The 16937-nt window shown below is 40.1% G+C and overlaps 2 protein-coding genes and 1 long non-coding RNA gene across 6 annotated transcripts in view; 1 reads left to right on the top strand and 2 right to left on the bottom strand.

Moving 5' to 3' along the window:
• The window catches only part of adcy5 (adenylate cyclase 5), a 22519-nt gene extending 9857 nt beyond the window's left edge, over positions 1-12662 (bottom strand). The window contains exons 1-4 of one of the 3 annotated variants that reach the window (XM_077616477.1): positions 11957-12662; positions 10405-11227; positions 2046-2195; positions 1796-1917 (exon numbers count right to left, since the gene is read on the bottom strand). In XM_077616477.1, coding sequence (XP_077472603.1) covers positions 1796-1917; positions 2046-2195; positions 10405-11227; positions 11957-11973 — 1112 coding nt within the window. In that variant the 5' untranslated portion in view covers positions 11974-12662. Of the gene's footprint in view, positions 1-1795; positions 1918-2045; positions 2196-10404; positions 11228-11956 lie in introns of those variants that run through there. The other 2 variants (XM_077616476.1, XM_077616478.1) reach the window with 2 other exon arrangements.
• Positions 1-15642, top strand: part of LOC144086574 (uncharacterized) — a 19486-nt gene extending 3844 nt beyond the window's left edge. Inside the window, exons 5-8 of the long non-coding RNA XR_013304527.1 lie at positions 1823-1924; positions 2076-2246; positions 7604-7713; positions 15540-15642. This is a non-coding gene — a long non-coding RNA (uncharacterized LOC144086574). The remainder of the gene's footprint in view (positions 1-1822; positions 1925-2075; positions 2247-7603; positions 7714-15539) is intronic.
• Positions 13538-16937, bottom strand: hacd2 (3-hydroxyacyl-CoA dehydratase 2). 2 transcript variants are annotated; one of them, XM_077616481.1, is made up of 7 exons: positions 16640-16937; positions 15971-16088; positions 15871-15889; positions 15707-15795; positions 14715-14836; positions 14019-14197; positions 13538-13879 (listed from the first exon to the last, which is right to left on the bottom strand). In XM_077616481.1, the coding sequence occupies exons 1-7, from the start codon at positions 16762-16764 to the stop codon at positions 13797-13799; spliced, it is 735 nt and encodes a 244-aa protein (XP_077472607.1). In that variant the 5' UTR covers positions 16765-16937; the 3' UTR covers positions 13538-13796. The 2 variants fall into 2 exon arrangements, with proteins under 2 accessions (XP_077472607.1, XP_077472608.1); XM_077616482.1 differs by lacking the exon at positions 16640-16937 and having other exon boundaries at positions 15707-15757; positions 15971-16089.

Here is a 16937-nt window from a genome sequence, read left to right as displayed (position 1 = left end):
CAATTTTATTTCTTTTGTGTTTTTAGTTCAAAGCGCATTTTGTAAGATCTAAAAATAAATATATAGATATTTTCCGTTTTCCACTTTAATATTGAACATAAGTAAAAATATATATTTTGTTTCCATTTGAAATGAAAAACATGATTAAAAGAAATTTTCCATTACTAAGAAAAAAAATCTCAAATAAACATTGCTTTAGATTTATAAAAACAGACTATTAGGCCTTTTGATCCAGTTCTTTTAATCCAATTTAAAAACAACAACCTAAATATTAGATCTAAAATGGTCCGGCCCACATGAAATGGATTTGACGTTAATGTGGCCCGCGAACCAACCCGTGTTTGACACCCCTGGTATAAGTAAAACGCTACATAGATAAATCTGCATTTATTAATCTATTACATGCATGTTGAAAACTATATTTAAGTTTAAACGTTAAACGATTCCCACTCGGCGGCAGTGTGAGTGGTTGTCTGTCTCTCTGTGTGCCCTACGACTGACTGGCGACCAGTCTAGGGTGTAATCTGTCTTTTTTGACAGTACATTGGCTGCATGTTTAAAACTCCATTGCATGTGTAAAATGTACGCATTGATTTATTTATATAACATTGATCGGTATAGGAATTATTTTGACAAAGACAGTGTGTGTGGTGTTGGTCCTTGAGTACACGTGTGTGTACCGGGTTGATTTGCCAACTTTAATGAACAACAAATGACTTTGTCTCCTCATTAAAAGGCAGCACAGCACCCAAATGACTTTGTAGCCTTTTGTTTTTGGGTCATGTTCTATTAGTTCCTTCCAGTAGCCATGTTTGTTTTGCCTGGCTGCTGATGGAGTTGTTTTTTCCCCCCGGAGTGAATGACCCCCACGTGAACCTGTCGCTCTCGCCACAGGCCGGCCGGACGTCGACATTGAAAACATGCCCTCCCTCCACTGCGCTTGGATCTTAACAGGCGAGCGCAACAATTGTTAGCTGGCATTAGCAGCAGGTGGCGTTGCGAAGCACCAATTAGACATGTACCCCCCCAACAACCCTTGGAGGAGGCTTTTCCACACTTAAATGGTTTCATCACCCTTCTTAGCCAACACGACTATTTTCATACGTTATCAGAATAGTTGATTTAATATGAAGGGAAATTGAATCTTTCCACATGAAACTTATTTGTGACCACTTATTCATGTTGACTATGACTTATTTATTATGTTGACTACTACTTATTTATTATGTTGGCTACTTATTCATTATGTTGACTACGACTTATTATGTTGACTACGACGTATTTATTATGTTGACTACGACTTATTTATTATGTTGACTGCGACTTATTTATTATGTTGACTGCGACTTATTTATTATGTTGACTGCGACTTATTTATTATGTTGACTGCGACTTATTTATTATGTTGGCTACTTATTCATTATGTTGAATGCGACTTATTATGTTGACTGCGACTTATTTATTATGTTGACTGCAACTTATTTATTATGTTGACGACTTATTTATTATGTTGGCCACTTATTCATTATGTTGACTACTTATTTGATATTTTTTTGTTATTATTTATTGTCTGTTCGTTTGTTTGTTCTTGTTATTTGCGCATTTCTTTATGTTGTTGATTACGTATTTATTTATTATCAACTCATTGATTATTGATTAATTATTGTTATTGTTTAATTATTTATTTGTCTGAATGTTTGTTGTGATTTGTGCACTTCGTGAAGCTTTAAATCTCATTATATTTGTCGAATGACAATAAAAGCATTCAATTGAATTCAATTCAATTTATACATACCTGACATTATCGTGCTTTTGTATGTAGATTTTATGAAACATCATGTCCTCTTGCTTGGCGTTGATATCCGCCTTCATTTCCATGGCAACATGCCGGGGAAGCACCGATAGCAGCAGACGCTCCTGAAAGGTAACAATTAAAAGAAATTAAACTAAAGTTCTGCCACCATGACCTACTTCATGAAATTGGAGAACGACTGAGGGGCATTGCAAATAGTTTTTTCTTTCTTTCTTTCTTTCTTTTTTTTTACCTGCTGCTGGTTTTCCCGCTGCGAGTGCAGACGAGCTTGTATGCATTCGCGTGTCTCTCGGAAGGCTTGCCTCTGAGAGTCCTCAGCCGGGTAATGTGTGCACACGCCCACGATGTTGGTGCACCAGAAGATCAGCATGTTGGACACCAGCTGCAGTGCGCAAACACAAACGTATACAAGAGATTGGACAAAAAGTGAAAGGTAAACATTTTTTCTTTCATGATATTTGGCCTAAACAGTGCAATAGGACTACAAAGATGGGTCAGTTTTAACAAGAGTGCAGTAAACCATGGCACTGCGCCATTGTGTGAAAGGATTTTTACAGAAAGGAAAAAGTCTGCCCTTTTTTGCCCAGACAAAATTTTATGAGAATGCCATTCACACTAATATTTTTATACTATTAAATAAAATTAGCAAATGACTTCAGGTACATCCTTTTATGTGGGCCGCGTGTTTCTCCCAAATCAAAATTTAAACAAAAATTTGGTTTAATCGATGACTCCAGATATCAGACAATTACAATTTGCTTTATTAACATTTAAAATGAATAAACACGTATTAAAAATAAACATTAAAAAAATAGTAACCTTTTTCTTTTTGGGGAGCAAACAGTACATTTTCCATCTTTTTTTATTTATTAAAAATGTCAATAATAATGTAATAAAAATAAGAAAATATTTGCTAGCAAAACACACTTAATGTAAACACTGACTATTTTCATAGTCGAATAAACAAGTATTAAAAATAAACATAAAAAAATAATAACCTTTTTCTTTTTGGGGACCAAACAGTACATTTTCCATCTTTTTTATTTATTAAAAATGTCAATAATAATGAATAAAAAATAAGAAAATATTTGCTACCAAAACACTTAATGTAAACACTGACTATTTTCATAGTCGATGATTCCTTTGACAACCGATTACTTTTCAGTTAATCGTGGCAGCCCGGGTTTCACTGCCAGTGAAGGTTCTAGCTGTCCAATCCATTCTGACTAGAAGGGTCGGCCGCGATCATTCGCTAAAACTAGATTGGACGTCCAGCCCCGTCAATTGCAGCCAATATAAATATTTATATGAGTTGGCTTCCATAAAGGCCCTTCGAAGCAAACCATAGCTACAATGAGGACCCATGACAAAGAGTATGCAAGTGTGAAACTCCCCCCAAAAAGATTCACAAGGAAGCAAAGACAGGAAAAAAAAACTGATTCGCTCTTTGTACTCGTTATCTAACTGAAACTGCACTCAAAAAGCACAAAAGGTCTTTTTACGTCAACTCATGAGAATGTATTGACAGCATTCCTGCGTGTCCACCTTGGTTATCTGCGAACGCCACACAAGGAGAGATGGTTTAGTGTGAGCAGATGTGCGCCACGAGCGAAACAGCAACACGCTCATAAAAGTCGTGATTACCCTCAGACTCATCTTTACTGCCTGGTACACAAAACAATCATGGCCAAAAATTCTCTAGTTGATCACAAAAGAAATATCGGCACCAACGTAATATATTAGTGTAAACAAAGTGGATTCTAAGCTTTTTATGACACAAATTTAGCCACAGAAATCCAGCATTAACTCATAGTTAGTACACCAAAATACTATAAAGACATCATTAAATTCTATACACGTGAGTTGTAGCCAAGTAGCATTTTATTTATTGTTTAAATTGAAATTAAATGTTATGTTGCACAAGGTTATTATCGTTAACAAAAATGAACAAAATGCTGATTAGGTGATTGGATATGTGTCAAAGTGGCGGCCCGGGGGCCAAATCTGGCCCACCGCATCATTTTGTGTGGCCCGGGAAAGTAAATCATGAGTGCCGACTTTCTGTTTTAGGATCAAATTAAAATGAAGAGTATAGATGTATATTACATTTCCTCGATTTTCCCCCTTTTAAATCAATAATTGTAATTTTTAAATCATTTTTTCTGTGTTTTTAGTTCAAAAATCATTTTGTAAAATCTAAAAATATATTTAAAAAAGCTAAAATAAACATTGTTTTAGATCTATAAAAAAACTGAATATTCAGGGCTTTAATCCAGTTCTTTTAATCCATTTATTTAAAAAAATCCAAATATTATATCTAAAATGGCCCACATGAAATCGAGTTGACATTAACGCGACCCGCGAACCAACCCGAGTCTGACACCCCTGTCTTAGGAGTATCTAGGCAAGAAAGAGGATCTTTAAAACCTCCAGACTACTGAGGGACTATGTGGTAACCTCAGTCTCAGTCTGCAGAAGGTCCCCACCTTGTGGACTGTGGGTGGCTCCAGTTTCTTAACTAGGTCTACAATGTCTTGTGTGTCTTGTGCCTTGCTAACCAAGAAATTTCCCGAATACGGGATGACATATACTTAAATTGAGGAAACATTTCAGTTAAAGGAAATACATCAAAAATATAATTTAAAAGAGGAAAAACAACTAACTGAAACTCTTGCGTGCAAACAAAACTAAAACTTAATTGAGATGTAACGCATCTTCATTAAAACAATTCGACTGTTTCCCATCCTGACAACAACACACTCACTTTCAGCAGCGAAAAGGCTACGACAAAAGCAAAAACAGCTGTCCCTCCCCCGCCTCCTGGTTGCCACGGCGACATGGCGCGCAACATCAGATAGTCGTCCTCTCATCAACAGGTCAACCCAAACAAAAGCTCTTATTCTATTAATATCCATGCCGCTTGCTCATCCATTTTTGGAAAAGAAGGGGATTTTCTCCCTGGAGATCACCAACAATGTGTTACATTGTGTATTTGTTAATAAAAAACTGCGATCATTGGCTGGACGTCTATCGCTGTCAATCTTAGTGTGTTAAATACACCGTCTTGACTTTCTGGTCAGAAAGGAGTAAAAGCACATGATCGTGGCGTTGCAAGTTTATTAACAAAGCACAGATTCTTTCGAACTTCCCAGAAGAAGACGCGTTGCTCGCGGCTCTTGGGAGACGCACCATTAGTTTATGACTCTCTTGGCAGTTTTGATCATTAGCAGCACAGTGGGCACATTGTAGCCCTGCAGGAGGTAATGCAGGTCATGTGCTAACAACAACTTGAGGTGTTTAACCTCGTTGTGAACAAGAGGATCAAAAATGGCGCTCACATGATTTTTTTTAAAGCCCCTTTCACACCAAATCGCAAGAATGAACGCCTTCACGGCAGCATAATAACTCCAAAAGAAACACTACATTATATACACTCATCAAGTCACTGTTAAAAATATGGATATGGCATTAGCTTGATATTGTGGCAAAATCTGCTCGCTCACTGTTAAACCCAAAACTGAAATGTTACATTAGCTCCTGCTTTTTCTGTCCTTCCCAGGCCCTTCTCCCACATGCAATTTTTTTCCTCCTCTTCTCCCCTAAAGACAAATTATCGGCGCGCTCCGCGGCCATTCAAAACACGGGGTCAGCCGCGTTTACGCAGCGACGACCCAAAGCACTTAAGCGTTCTTTAATCACGTCGCCATTCGGCAGAGTTCAAGCGAGATATTCCGTTCTCTCCGGGGACCTCGTCACCCCGAATCCATTAGCAGTCGCTCGCTGACGTGGTTTGAGATAATTGATAGACACTTACATGTGCGATACGCTGGCGATGCATCAATGTAGAAAACTAATTCAGAATTTACATTTTGTCATACTATATCCAAGTTAACAAAGAGCCGTGTTTAGCTAAGAGACATTTTCAGAATAGCCAACTCCAAATTGGTAATCAGCATTTTTATTGATTTTAAAACCAACAAAATATTGTATTTTATAAATATATATTTACACACCAAATCAGGAAAACATAATAGGACTCCTACACCATCAAGAAAACATTAAATTCTAGCTTTTTTTTCCATTCTTAAGCAGTAAAACATGGATCAGATTCATAAAAAATGTTTTATGTAGACTAAGACCAGATGGAAGTTGAATTGGTAGCAAAATTTATAGTCAAGCCACACCTAAACCAAATCCTCACACCACTACATTTTATACAGACACACCTACCAAATTCTGTGTTTACATCGTGAAACCAACTACAGTGAAACACCGTCAAATGTCACTTTTCACCAAGATGGCCTCGTTCCCTATGTGAGCCGGTAATTGGAAGCAGGCACCACGCCCACCGCCTTGCCCGCCACCATTACACCGAGTGTGGCCTGAAAATGACCACTCAGTCAGATGTTTTGAATATATAGATTCCTGATCATGTCGTTAGTTAAATAGAGATAATCAAGTCAGTGTCGAGTCAGCCAATAGCGGGAAGCGTATGCAAGATGATACAAATACAAGACTGCTGACTGGACTCTTCGTGCCACTTTAACAATGGCCGACTGTGAGAGGCCCAATGCACAATCATTCCCTTGCTACAGTGATTCTTTTTAACTAAATGTTGTGCACTCATGTCTCTTTCAGGGGAAACAAATCTTAAAACATCACTCATCTCGACAAAATCAGTGTTAATTAACGCTGCCGTTTCAGCCAAACCAAAGGCTAAGCATATGGAGTACGATAAGTCTAAAAATGTGTGTATTCGCAACAAAGGTAATAAACACTGGCTAAGTACTATGACTTTAATTTTTTTTCTAAGTGCCGCTGTCTGTTGCTTACTGCTACTACTACTGCTACTACTACTACTGCTGCTACTATTGCTACTACCACTACTACTGCTACTATTGCTACTATTACTACTACTGCTGCTACTATTACTACTACTACTGCTACTATTACTACTACTACTACTACTGCTACTATTACTACTATTGCTACTATTACTACTACTAATACTACTACTGCTACTACTACTGCTACTACTACTACTACTGATACTACTGCTGCTACTACTACTATTACTACTACTACTACTATTACTACTACTGCCACTACTATTACTACTACTGCCACTACTATTACTACTACTGCTGCTACTACTATTACTACTACTGCTACTACTATTACTACTACTGCCACTACTATTACTACTACTGCCACTACTATTACTATTATTACTACTCGTACTTTTACTACTACTGCCACTACTATTACTATTATTACTACTCGTACTATTACTACTACTGCTACTATTACTGCTACTGCTTCTACTATTACTACTATTACTACTACTACTACTGCTACTACTTACTGCTACTATTACTACTACTACTACTAACTACTATTGGAGAATTAGCATTACCATCGACAGAAAAGCGTTCAGCAAAACCATTTGAGTCGAGATGTTGATTAGATTTGTCTTCATTGGAAGAAGAATAAGCATAACCAACCAAACCAAACCAAAATCCCAAATATTCCGATGTTTGTGCACAAGGTCACCAAAGTTAATGCAAAAAAAAAAATTAAAAACCCAAAATGTTTTAAAGCTACTACGGAATAGGGTGTAGCGGAGTCTTTTGTCCTTGTTGCCTTTCTTTTCTCCTAACATTGTATTTACCATTTGTCTTCTTCATACAGCCAAAAGCTATATTCTTTCCCCTCCAGATGAATCGGCGTATATATAATTATAGAAGTGACAAATTGTATGTAAGGAACATTTTTCTCGCACTACCCTAGGAAAGTCAGCACGTGACCACGCATGGAAAGGGCAAAACCAGCAGTGTGCTAATCGAGATGGTGCTATGCCCTATTTGTACTTGGCACTAAAACACCAGAGAAGCTCTGAGGTAAGCACTCACTACTGGAGTTTAATGGGGATTTTTTTTTTAACAAAGAGGGAATCTGTTGCTAAGTTACGAGAGCGAGTGTGTTGTATGTGTGCGTTCGTTGGGCTCGCAAGGGACCATATTTAAATTTCCGTGCATCTTCACTGGGTTCAAAAAGCTAACCCTTTATGGACGAATTATGACTTTTTTTTACTCTTAACCATCTTTACTGATTGACAGCTGTTGACATCCAAACTCAATATTACTAAAAGATTGAAAGCATGTCGTCCCAGTTTAAACTAAATAGACGCCTATCGCTTTCGTTGGCATGCAATGTTTTTTTCATTTTAATTGACTTAATTTAGCTTTTGTGAACATTGAATTAATTTATGAATGTAATTATAATTATATTAAAATGATATATAAATATAGTAATGATAATACATTTAAAAATATAGTAAGAATAATAATTTTTTAAGTTTTTTTAATGACCAAATAAAGTCACTTTAAGTGAACACTGTCCATAAAACAGTTAAAGTTACTCACTGACAAATATACATTTATACATCCAGTGTACGTGTAGTAATATATATCATATTTTTGATAAAATAATGGGTATTCCATTATTTTATCAAAAATATAAAACATACAGATCGTGTTATTTTTTTTAAATGAGCAGGAAAAAACAAAACAAATGCAATACAAAATAAGGGTGATTTTTTTGTTTTGTTTTGAATTATTTAGCTGATGTCCTGCATCTCTCAAAAATGACAACAACCCCCAAAAAGACGAACTTTGTAACATCTTCACATCATTTTTGAACGATTTTTAGTGCTTCGACAAAGCGTTTGCGTTGTGTTGAACTGGACAGAACGCTGCAAGCGTTTATTATTCTTCCCTTGCTAGCTTTGTTGTTGTTAGCATTTCAGCACTCGGCGGTTTACGTGAAAGTCGAGTCGTCTCGGAAGTTGTTTGTGGTTCGAGCTGATTTTTTATCTCCGAAAAAGGCTGACATCGGAATATTTGTTGGAGATATTTGGCTTCTGATCACATTGGTTTTCTTGGCTAGCTTTTTCCAATTTTTCTAGAGCTTGATTTAAACCATTGGTATGCAAAAACAGTAACTTATTTCCATAAAGTGTTGCGGTGGGAACCCAAACGTGTTGAACGAGACATTTTGACAAGTCCAAAGGTCTACCGTGCGAATCGAAGCGGATCTTACTAAAATAGAAATAAATCCACCGGATCAAAAACTGTTGGTTGCCGTCATTCTGTTTAATCCACACATTGTAATTACTTTGTTGTTGGTGGTATTGCGTTTCATTGCCAACTATAGCATTTCTTTTTTGTAAGGGACCACAAACGAGTCATCCTTTGGTTTTTGTCCCTCAGGGGGGATGTATTTGTTGCCCTCAATTTTCCCATGGCTTTACCCCCCACCCCAAAAAAACCTTTAGATTCCCAGTGGAGGGAACGTGAACGGTCCCGATTGGCAAAGGTCCAGTAGTAACAGGATCTTAATTGAACTGCTGCTCTGTCATAATGTGTGGATTCACAACAGATGTCCAATAGATTTTGACTCGCTCTGAAAGTACAAAGCGCCACTTTCACCCATTGACACAAAATTAGCACACATTTTCCAATACTCTGGACGCTAGATTTGGCTATCAGGTGATTGTTTAACTCCCGGTTCGAATGGATTAGGGCGTCTATCAGGGATAAAACTCTTAGATTCACAGTGGCGGGAGGAAGAGGCCCATGATTGGACAATGTCACTTTAGCAGTTAATATCCGTTCTCTAAAGTGGGACGTATGCTGGTTTTCTTGGTAGGCCGGCACAAGGCGGAGGGAAGCAAAGCAATGAGACAGCAGAGTGCTAACAAAACAAACAGAGTTTGCATTTTATGTGGAACATCTGATTTGCGAAAAGCCTCTGGAACTTTCCATTTCAATGAGATTACCATTCAGGTTTAGTAAGGCAAATAGGCATTTGACATGTGGTCTTCATATGTATGAATGGCATTAATTCGGGGCTTCCCAACAAGTATGCTTGAAGCACTGTTTTTTTTTAAGTGGAGTGATAAAAGGACCATTTTTTTTAAATCTTTCTCGTGCGATGTTCTCAAACTGTTCATTTGGATCATTTTGTTTTAATTCTGTATTTTATCTCCTACGTTTTTTCAAGTATTTTCAACTTTTGTGGCTGATATTTGTCATCAAAAGAGAGCTTTTGGAAAAAAAATATGACATTAGCTTTAAAAAAAAGTGATAAATTAATCCAAAATTGATTAAGATATACAAAATATTAGCCCAAAAAAAGGAAATGAATTAAAAAAATTATGCGACGTTTTGAATTCAATTAAAAAAGAATTAAGTTAAAACATGTAAAACACACAAGTGGAAAAAAAATACAAAATTAGAGAAACGTGGAAAATATGCTATTTTAAAGGCTAAATATATATAGTGAGGGAAAGTGGATCTCTAAAAATGCTATGAACTATAAAATATCTGCAAAAAATAAAAACACCAAAATGTAGCGATTGAAAAAGATTCCAAAGTGAAATATTGAGAAAAATAACAGCCTGGTCAAATGCAACCCTCAAATATTAGGAAAAGGGGTTTTAGCTGAAATTTGGGGAATCCATTATACATGTAGAAACAGCTTTTTTGGGGTTGCTAAGACAGACGTAATAAATAAAAGGATGAGGGTACCTGCTTCCAGAGAAACGGGGCGGCGCTGTTTTGCGACCAGGACAAGGCCACGTGCACGGTGGACAGCAGGAAACCGGTCAGCACAGCGGCCCGCATGCGGACGGGCAGAAGCGTGTAGACCACGTGGATGAAGAAAACGGTCCACCAGACGCCCTCCGAGGCGTCCCGGGGCCGCGCCGCCAGCACGCCCGCTACCTGCACCAGCACCACCAACATGATCAGCGCGTAGCACACCACCCACATGTGGTCCTGCCGGAAACCCGTCCGGTTGCACGCCGCCATCAGCGCCACCGTCAGCAGGATGGCGCCGGAGAAGACCGTCACGTACGCCGCGCTCGGTCCGCTCCCGGACCAGCAGTGGAAGAACAGCATGACCACGAAGACCAGAACCAGGACCGCCATCAGCATGGTCAGGCTGCTCTGGTTGAGCCGGAAGAAATAGCGCTGGTAGAGGCGCTCCAGGTTCTCAGACCGGAACTTCTTGGAGCTGAAGACGTGCGCCACGCCGGACCAGAACGCCGCCGCCGAGAAGCTGGCAGCGGGGGCGCCGCCGTCCGGGGGGAGGCCCGACTCCATCGACCCGCCCCGCACCTCGCCGGCGCGCTCCTGCCAGGCCGAGCGGGAGCGAAAGCTAACCCGGCTCACGGAGGCAGAGCCGACTCGACGGGGCCCCGGGGGGTCGTCGTCGTCCCTCCGCCGCCCTTCGACTCTGCGAGCGGCGTACGCCGACCCGTTGGCCACAAAGTCCGACTCGCCCCAAGCGGACCGGTGCTCGGTGCCACCCCTCGGGATGGGCCCCGTGCCGGCACCGGGCGGGCTCACGCTGTTGGAAAAATATTGAACACGACTTTTAGAAGAAAGGAAAGGAAACATTTATTCCCAAAATGTTGAAAATGGGATGGGTCGGCGACCGATCAAGGGTGTACCCAGCCTATTGCCGATCGTTATCTGGGATAGACTCCGTAGCCAGCACGTTGTGAGGATCAGAAGAATGGAAGATGAATGGGTGTTAAAAAATGGCCGATATAAAATTGAAAATTATTCATTAGAATTATAAATTGCATGAAAATTACAAAATGACAATATTGGATGCAGGCTGCCCAGTGAGCTAGTGGTTAGCGTGTCAAGCCTCACAGTTCTGGGGTTGAGGGTTCGATCCCAGGTGGGTCCTCACTGTATGGACTTTGCATCTTCTCCCTGGGCTTGTGTGGGTTTTCTCCGGGTACTCCGGTTTCCTCCCCCAACCCAAAAACATGCATAGTAGGGCTGGTTGAACTCTCTAAATTGCCCCTAGGTATGATTGGTTGGTTGTCCGTCTCCTTGTGCCCTGCGATTGCCTGGTCACCGATGCAGGGTGTCCCCCACCTCGTGCCCATAGTTGGCTGGGATAGGCTCCAGCACCCCCCGCAACCCTTGCGAGGATAAAGAAAGATAGAAATATAAAAATGAAATGAATAATATTCCATAAGATGATCATTTTGGGGGGGGGGAAATACAAATGGTAAAATAATGTCCACAAAATGAGCAAAAAAACAAACATATTGGTACAAACCTGTTGGATCTGGACATGATGGGAAAACTCCCAAATAGTTAGAGGCACATCGTAGTAGTTGCTGACACTTTTTTACTTGCAGTAAATCCAAATGTGACACTTTCGCTGGCCACCATTCATTCTACAAGGAATCTTGGAGGGGATAAAGCGAGTTGGAGTGGATTTAAACCAAAATCAATCGTGCGAGTCACAGGGGAAGTCCTCCCACGGCGCTCGAGAACATTAGCTCCAGGTGGATTGGGCTCCACATCACCGGGCCAAATTAAGAGGCACCCGTGGGGAGCTTAGCTGCTCCCCGGAGACGGCCTCGCATCGGCGGCGGTGAAGGCGGCGACGGTGACGGTGACGGCGGCGGTGGTGCGTCAAACATCCCCTACGGCGGTGGAGAGGCGGATTCCCTTCCAAATGGCCAGCACCTGTACCGCCGAGGAGGAGCAACCAGGCGTTGTTCGGCCGGAAAGCATCACCCCCGGCCGGCCACCCGGTGGCTCAGCTCGGCGTCGCCATCGGAGCCCAAGCGGGGAGTGAGAATTGCAAAGCCCGTCCGCCCGCCTGAGGTGATCCGCGCCCCCCCCTTGCTTCCACCTCCGCGGGTCCGATGCACGGGCTCCCTTTCAAAGCCAAGATAAGCCTTCAGAGATCCGGCGTGCCTACTGCGGTGTTTTTAGTGGACTCCATGGAATGACTGGATGTGAACGCACGCCCCCCATTGGGGTACATAAACGAGGGGGATGGGTTGTAGGCCACCGAGTACCATTGGAAGAAGGGTCTGTCAATCTGGGAAAGTGGGTGGGGTCGCACCGCTGGTTGGACCACATGCAGCTCAAATATTTATTTTGGAAATCTTTTTAAAATGACATAAATAGGGTGAAAAATAATCAACTCGTGCATTGCAAACCTTTTAAAAATTGTAAATAACGCTGAAAACATCAACAAATCAAAAATCATATAAGATATGCAAAATAGGGAAAGAAAATAACACAAATACTCTATCAGGGAAAATTAATAAGAGAAATAAAACTGAATATAAAATAAAATAATACTAATGAGAAACATTATCACCCCAAAAATATGTTTTTTTAGGGATATTATAGAAAGATAAATACCAAACTACAAGAGAAAAAAAACATCTGCAGTATTGGACAAAAGCAAAAGATTAATTTCATATTTTGACACAATAGGTTTCCTGTCTTAACATGACACAATCAAATGTGATAAGTATCAAATTAGAAGTTTAACCCTTTAAAATGCTAGTTTCTCTATTTGGTCATTAATTTTTATTTTTTTAGACCCTCAACCTAAGACATTCAAATACGTGGATTTCCTTATATTGAACATTTGGTCCTGAAGTGTCCTACATAAGTGCAAATATTATGTCCACATACTATGTGGACATCAGGTCTCAATTATATTTTTACTTAATTATTTTTTAGATATTTTCTATGAAAGAACAAAATAACAAATTAATACAATTAAAATGAAACAACTCCAGTTTGGTGATGACCCAAATTAACTCATGTTTTAATGTATTATACATAACCCCCAAAACTAAACATTATGCAATAACACATAGAAGCAATATCAAGAGAGATTCCGACAGGTTTATTGTCATGAAAGCTAGAAACAAACACGCTGTTATTATTAGGGTTGTCGACTATTTAATATGGAAGCTGCGGATTCCTTCAGTGCATCCTTGAGCGCTCCGGCCAAGATGGCGGTGCTGCTCGGTCAGTTTGTTCATAAATAAAACAAGGGAAATAAACAGCAGTAGTAGTTCGCGGAATACCAAGGAATTGAGCGCGCGAGGTCCGTTCCCATTTGGATGGAAAGGGTCCTTGTCTCACTCCACTTTGCTGTAGGCGTCGGTGTGGCCCAGAACCTTCTTCCTTTGTCGGATCATGTGGAAGTAGAGTTGAGGGAACACTGCCGGAGGGGAGAAGCAAGCGGGGAACATCAGAGAATACTTTGTTGTCCCGTGCGTCACAATGCTTCCAACATAGAACAATTTGAAAAGAGGAACTTGGGCCTCGCTGGAGGTTCAGTACGGCGGTGGTGGACTTACGTGGAATGTAGGAGATCATGGTGAGGATGAGGAAGGTGTGATAGTCGAAAGAGAAGTTGTATTTGTTGGGCAGCGTGATGGAGTAGAGGCCCATTTTTTGTACGTGGGGTAGGGCCGCGTAGATGGTCAGCAGTTCGCCGCTCACGCCCATTGGGTACAGCATGATAAAGAAGGTGTACCTTTTGTAAAAGGGAAATCATAAGTACAGAACTGCATTAGTTGAATAGAAAAGGTTGGATTCCTGTCAAAAAATGTGGTCGCCCTTTAGCATATTATGTCAGAAACTTAATAATATATATATATTTTTTTACTTACTGTATTTTCCGGACTATAAGTTGCATTTTTTTCAGTTTGGCTGGGCCAACGACAAATACTCAAGTGCAATATATCTGTTTTTCTTTGTCTCTGACCACCAAAAGCCTCTTATGTGGCTTTTTAGGCTGTTTTTTCCCCTCATCATTGTGTATTCTTTACCTGGTGCAACTTATAGTCCAAAAACACAAAATTTTCTAATGCATAGAAAATTTTGATATTTAAAAAAAAAATAGATCTTTTAGATAAAAAAAAGAAAAACTTCCATTATATTTATTAATAGTTCTTTTTACTCAGCAACACAATTTGCTTTTGCCGCAACAAAAAAAGGTATAAGTCAGGCCACGTTGTAAAGTTCAAAAAATGTCTGTCAGTGTGTCCTACCGGGCCCACTTGATGAGGTAGGGTAAGTGGTTGAGCAGGCTGAAGGTGTAGAAGGAGTAGCGAATGATCTCGGTGATGGTCCACGCGCTAACAAAGAGCAGCACGCTGTCCTCGTTCTGTACCTGCACATCAATCAGACGCCAAAGGGGGTGAGAGAACATTTTGTCTCAATGCGGTCGTCCTCGACACACCACCATGCGGGTTTTGCTCACAAATCGTTCGTTAGTAGGAATAGTCGATTCTTCTAGAAGGGATGGACACGTAGTCAACATGCTTTTTAATACGCATTCTTTGAAAGCCTGCTTTGTTGCCGATGCGGTACGCAATGTTCTTTATGGTGATAAACCCATCCTTGTTGGAATTTGAGTCAACATTTTAACTCAAATATAACTCTATTAACAATTGATGTTTGAAATCGGAATTGCATGCGTAAAAGTCTCAATGATTGCATTATTAAAAACGTTGACTTTTAGTCTAAATGCATATCGTCTTCAAACATTGGTTTTCCACATCCTTTACAAGTAATCATAAGCACTGAAAAAAAAAAACATGAAGCTTAATCTTCAACTGGATTAACATGAAAACCTAAAAAAAAGCGATCCGATACAAATTAATAAATAAATAAAATAAGATTGATTTACCCTAATAAAAACAAAACAAATCAAAATCTTTCTTGGGAGACACAACCCAGACAGGGAAAAAATATTGAGAAATTCCCCTAAAAAAACTTTTTTGGGGGGTCATATAACTCCTAATGTCCATCCCTGCTTCTTACATGATCACAACCAAAGAAATTGTCAATCCATCTCTCAACAATCTTCACAGCAAATCAAGAACATCCACATTGAAGGCCTTCATTCCCGCAAGTAAACATCACTGACTTACGTGCTCTCCACTCTGACGCCTCCTACAGTGTATCAAAAGTAAGTATCAAGTCGCAGTTTTCACGTCGCGCTGTGATTATTCCCATTTTAATATGCGTGTGAGCTCACCTCTCGGACACTATGTGTGACGGCCCAGGTGAGGAAAACACGGGACATGACCTGGAAGCCCGTAAGGACAACAGAAGATGGCACAATTCCTGGAATGAATCCCCCAAAATATTTTTATGCTACTTTTTTTTTTTAGATATATACATGAGAAAACATTAACTTACCAACAGCACAGTGTACAATCTGTTGGGAGAAGAAAAAAAATTAACCAGGATTAATTTTTGTCATTATTATCATCATTTTTACTCAGACGAACAGACGGACCTCCAAGATGGCACCGGTCTGAAAGAACTTGAGGGGTTTCTCGATGGAATAGTAGAGACCGTGGTAGCTTCCTCTGGCCAGGTATGCTCGAACGAGACCCACGGCAATCACCAGCCAACTGTGGGAAACAATGATCAGCAATTTTGCCTATTTTCTGAATCATAACTAATTGTTATTTTTCTGGATTGTCATTGAAAAAAAAACTGTTTTTATTTGTGCCGTGAAGGTATCGCAATTCAAACAATGTGGCGCAACTGGTCGCACAGCAAATGGTGGTGATTGTTTTGAATCTAAAATGCACAAATTGTCGTGTGTCTCGAAAACAAGGACTCTCAATGAATTAAAGCGACAGTAAATGGGAATAACAATAATCTGGTTGAACAAAAGGAAGTTAGAAAAAAATTATATATATACGTACTACACATTTTCTTATGATATTCCTGCGCATGCGCATTCGTGACTCGTCGTGGTTAATCCGCGAGGCAATTTCGAAATTCATTCAATATCTCAAAAGTCTATCCCATAATCATCGAGGCCGACTTTGGCAGGGGAAAAAAATCTTATTTGAGCCATTAAAAATGTTTTCTTAGGTAGACAAATTTATAAGTGGAGAAATTAAATACATTACTGTCCATGCGCTATATTAGCATTAGTTACATGCTATCTTACCCTGCTGTCATAACAACGTTATAGATGACCAAATAAGCGGTAGCTAAGGCGCCGGGTCCTCTCTTTTTAGCCGGGGCACCATTGCTGTGAGTCGCCTTGGTGTCCCCTGTAGCAGCTGCCGACATAACTGCAAGTAAGCGAGCCCGTGAGACGATCTTTGGCCCTGGAAGGTGCCCGCTGTCACGGGAAAAAGAACTACAGGAGGCAATGCACGGATGTGACGCTCTAATTAAGGACTCCCCTTGTTCCGCGTTCTCGAATATCCATTACCTTGATCATGGAAAATATCATAATTCAA

The sequence above is a fragment of the Stigmatopora argus genome, chromosome 13 (assembly GCF_051989625.1).
Source record: "Stigmatopora argus isolate UIUO_Sarg chromosome 13, RoL_Sarg_1.0, whole genome shotgun sequence".
NCBI lineage: Eukaryota > Metazoa > Chordata > Actinopteri > Syngnathiformes > Syngnathidae > Stigmatopora > Stigmatopora argus.
This window is presented reverse-complemented; position numbering and strand designations above follow the sequence as displayed.